General features: G+C 44.6%; 1 protein-coding gene across 1 annotated transcript; it reads right to left on the reverse strand.

Annotated features, from left to right (window-relative positions):
- Positions 1–3545: 3545 nt before the first annotated feature.
- On the reverse strand, positions 3546–4469 carry LOC136577710 (olfactory receptor 2B2-like). The gene has a single exon (XM_066577627.1). It carries the CDS (start codon positions 4467–4469, stop codon positions 3546–3548), a length of 924 nt encoding a protein of 307 aa, XP_066433724.1.
- Between the last annotated feature and the right edge of the window lie 267 nt (positions 4470–4736).

Raw genomic sequence — 4736 nt, forward strand, 5'->3', positions numbered from 1 at the left:
TAATTGTTTTATAAATATTCTTAAATAAAAGTTATATTTTAGTTGTCTTATACTGTGAAGGGTTTCGATTTGATTATTGAGACAAATTCTGCCCCTGCGATTCTTTTGCCCCACATACGTGCGTCAGATCTGGGGATTCCATCAACTCCCACACAGGAGACGTTTATGTTAGACAGGAAGGAGCGGTCAGGCAGGTCTGATGTACGAATCACAGTTCTGGTGGCATCTGTGTCAATTAGGAGCGTAGTAGGGTATCACTTGATAGGTACGGTCACTTTGGCTAGAGGACCATCTGGGCTCATCAAAGACACAGCCATAGATGGGGAACATGACACAGGCTCGCCCAAACCCTAGCGCAGGTGGTACAGGTGTTCTTGGGTGGAACGGAGAGCTGAAGGTGGTGGTGGGGGTGGGTATGTTTCTCCAGGGGGGCAGTGGTGAAGGTCTTGGGTTTGCTGTTGTTGACCACTCCGGGGCCATGGTTGGCCCCCCATGTGTCTGGGTCTTTTGGGGGACCCTCAATCACTTTTGAAGAGTCCTGGTTGGCCACAGTTGAAACAGGTTTGGACGTTCTGGTCACAAGCCGGTGGCGCGGTCAGCATAAGCTGTGTAGTCTGCTTCTGACCCCCTTGAGAGGATCCCAGGCCTTTTGCTACTAAGAGAAGGATCTCCATAGGGAGGGACCTGTACTCTAGCCTTGTCTTGATCAGGTCATTTTTAATGAGCTCTCTGAGTCTTATAACAAACGCCGATGACAACATTTGTACATGCGCCTTGATCTGGGTAGAGAATTTCTCCACAGACTCTCCTTTGTCCTGAATGATATCTTGAATTGTGGTAGCTTGATTAGCCAGGCGATCCTGGGCCCAGGTATATAATTGTTTGCAGATTTCCATGCCAGATGGAAAGATTGATCAGTCTGGCTTCTCTGAGACATTTTTCCAGGATCGGCCAGTATGTGTCTCCAGCCTTTACTTTGGTCAGTCCCTTTAGATTCCGCCAGGTGACTGAGAAAACCTTCTGTATTTGCACTATTCGGCGGTAATAAGGCATTGGTTGTTTTTCTGGTTCTGGCAAACTGCTCACAAGAGCGGAGGCCTGGGTGGAAGTGAATGCCATGTAGCTGAGCGGTGAGTCTTGTGGGAGCCCAGACCTGGGTGTGCCACTGCTTGTGAAAGGCAGTAGGCCAGGCTACCCCCACATGCAGGTCAGGGGTGCAAAATTGACAGTTGGAGTCCTTGGATCTAGACCCAGAGTTTTTTGCTGGCCCCAAAGGCCAATGTGATCAGGGGGTTGGTGGCATCATCAGAGTAATGCCGATTTGATGCTGTAAGGCTGGTGGGATTGAGGGTCCAGGGGCAATTGTTGTGGGTGTGCTGGCTAGGGGACAGTGGATGTTTGGGCCACCGACTGGTGCTCGTGCCCATTCTGACCTGCGTGCCTTCCCGTGGAGTGATCATGACACTGGTGTCTTCTTGCTCATCAACATTAGGCATAAGGGGGGTGATGCCTGGTGCAAGAGGGCCATTATTAGGCGGCCATCGGCCCTGAGGACTGGATAGAGGGATGTAGTGAGCTTAGGTCCTTCCTGGTTGTGCATTCCGGCTGGTGTAGCAAGATGGCTGCCGGAACTGGGTGGAGAAGGTACAGTTCCTGGAGTGCTAAGATGGCCGCCGGGACCACAAGTGGATGGTATAGTTCCCAGAGTACCAAGATGGCCGCTTGAACAGAAAGTGGAAGGTATAGTCCTGGGAGTACCAAGATGGCCACTGGAATAGAAAGTTTGTGGTACAGTGGTCACCGGAGGTGTAGTAGGAGGGGCTTGGAGCATGGGGAAAAGAAGTGACGTCTCAGAGGGCCGGGACAGGGGGCACCACAATCATAACAGGTATCCTGCCATTTGGAATTCTGGACGTCACAGGCGAGACTTACCCAGTACGGCAGGTTGCCATTTTAGGGTGGGGAGGTGCATTCTCCAGGGGCACATCATCACATGATACACATATAAAGTCTGATCTTTTATTTTCTCTTCTTCCTCCACCCATCTGTCTCTGTGTATTGTCCTAGCCATATTATACCAGCCTTCTGCTGCTTTCAGCAGGTAGTTATCTATTAACACTCCTTTCTTTTCCCTTATGATTTTTCGCCATTGCTCTGGCTGTAATCTCCCTCTGTATATGGTAATCCGCAAACTTTCATTAACTTTTTTAACTTCCTACGGCATTCTTCACGCTCTCGTGATGCTACAAGGTCACATGCTAAACTGCCTTCCTAAGGCTTAGATTGTTTAGCACCCATGCCCCCCTTCACTTGTCTTGTCCTTTGGATTCCTTAACTGTAACTCTCACTGCCTAACCCTTTCCTGCTCTGTTTTATCACAGCCTGTTCTATCTCTGGCTGATTCTGATGGCAGACCCCTCTGAATACTGTGTCCACCTGCTATCGCTCTCCTCAGAGACAATCCCCCCTCTTAAACTGGGTAATGCACGTTAAGGCGGAAAACCAGGACCTCAGGCGAATGTGGCATAATAGGGTGGCATCTAACCTCAAATTCTGGTCTCTTAGTCTTAACTAGACCTCAGCCACCCTCATTTATACCAACATAAGCCCTGTAACACACTTAGGACATGACATAAAATTAGACAATACAGTTCATAGGAGACTGTGGAGAATACTCGTTACTAAGGATGTCCCCACTCTCGCTTTACCGTGATGCGTATCCAGCACTCTGCTTCAGTGACTTGCTTTACCACAGTGTCACTAAGGCAGTATACCCACGCTAATTTCCTTCAGACTTAACCCCTGGTTCACTTAATCCTCGAAGTTTCTTTCAACCATCAACACACACGTAACATAAAACCGTCCGGCAGATATTCAGTATGACAGGTTTGGGATTATCAGACACTGGTCAAGAGTATTACCTGTCTTTGGTGGCCGCATACACAGCCATATAAGTCACAGAAACCAGCCAAGAGGGGAGACAGGTTGACTGGTAAGGTAACAGAAGGTGTCCTACCATACTCTAGGAGCTGATCAGTCTCTGCCTGTGGTCCACCTGGTTGGTCTTTCTCCAGCGACTTTTCTCATGGCTGCTTGCTGGCCACAACCTAGGGTCCCATCTGGGTGCCACTTGTTATGGATTGGTACTAATTTACCTAATGAATATCTGCGCTCTTCCTGATTAAAAGGGCCTGTGCATACACAGAAGAATCACAACCTGACACACAGCTCAGTTAAACTAAACTTCTTTAATCTAATCAAGCTGCATGGGGTTTTATAGATAGTATGCATAGTTAATAAGTCATGAAGTACGAATCTGTAGCTGATTGGTTATTGCATTGTATGGGTCTCTTCCACCAGGAGGCGACGTCCTTATCTTGGAATTTCTGGATGAGGAATGTGCCATCTTGGATAGATGGTGCGGGGGAGCGAGTTAGTTAGCATTTCAAGAGACAGCATGTGTTAGTAGTGTAGAAAAAGCACATATTTGCAATAGCCATTTTACTTTGTTTATTATAGGCCATCACAATAGTATCATAAAACTTTCATTTTTTAATTAATTTTGCAAATGCAGCTTTCACATCATTGTTTCTCAGTGTATAAATCATGGGATTTAACATTGGTGTGACAATTCCATTAAATATGGAAATCACCTTACCAGTGCCAGGTGGATAACTCGAACTCGGCTTCATGTAGGAAGCCATTGCTGATCCATAAAAGATTACCACAACCATCATATGAGATCCACATGTGGCAAAAGCCTTCCTCCGCCCAGATGATGATGCAATTTTTAAGATATTGTGAATGATATTAACATAAGATATTACAATTACGGTTATAGGAGTCAGAAGAATAATAATGCCAACTATGTAAATGATTAATTCCACTAGTATAATGTTCTCACACCCCAGTGATAATATTTCTGGTACGTCACATACAAAGTGATTTATTACATTGTGTCCACATGTGTCAATATTAAATGTGAGAGCTACATGGGAAATAGACAACAGGAATCCACAAATCCATGTACCGGCTGCCAGTCTAATGCAGACCATCTTACTCATAATGGTGGTGTAATGCAATGGATAACATATAGCCACATAACGATCATAGGCCATAATAACAAGCAGAATACATTCACTTTCACCTAAAGATAGGGTAATATACATTTGTGCTGCACATTCACCATAAGAGATGACTTTATTGACGGACAACAAATCCATCAACATTCTTGGTAGTGTTGAAGTAGAGTAACAAAGATCCAGAAAAGACAGGTTAGAAAGGAAGAAATACATAGGAGTATGAAGGTTGGCATCTGTCAGGACTAGAACAATGATGAGAAAATTTCCAATCAACGTAACTGCATACACTAATGTAAAGAGAATGAAAAGCGCAACTTGTGTCTTTGGGTCACTGGAAAGTCCAAGAAGAATAAATTCTCTAAGTATTGTCTCATTTTTCAAATGCATTCTGAAAAAAAAACCGGTAACCTATTTGGATAATGTGGATTTGTGGGGAAGTAGTATTTATGAGCATTCAGAATTGACATAACTCTTTTTTTGTTTACAATCTATTAAACAGCATTTGTATATTTTAGCTCTTTTGCTATCAGGGTTTTTGGACATTTTGCACTTCTGTTAACTAAAACAGTTTTCCTACTTTTAACATGTAGAAATAAAACCTAAATTGCAAATTAATAAAAACCAACAAAACCTCCACACCGAAGTTTGTTTTTT

Source organism: Eleutherodactylus coqui, chromosome 8 (assembly GCF_035609145.1).
Source record: "Eleutherodactylus coqui strain aEleCoq1 chromosome 8, aEleCoq1.hap1, whole genome shotgun sequence".
NCBI classification, from domain to species: Eukaryota; Metazoa; Chordata; class Amphibia; order Anura; family Eleutherodactylidae; genus Eleutherodactylus; species Eleutherodactylus coqui.

Excerpts from the sequence above, each read along its gene's own strand:
- LOC136577710 (XM_066577627.1), bottom strand. The coding sequence starts at position 4,469 with ATGCATTTGAAAAATGAGACAATACTTAGAGAATTTATTCTTCTTGGA.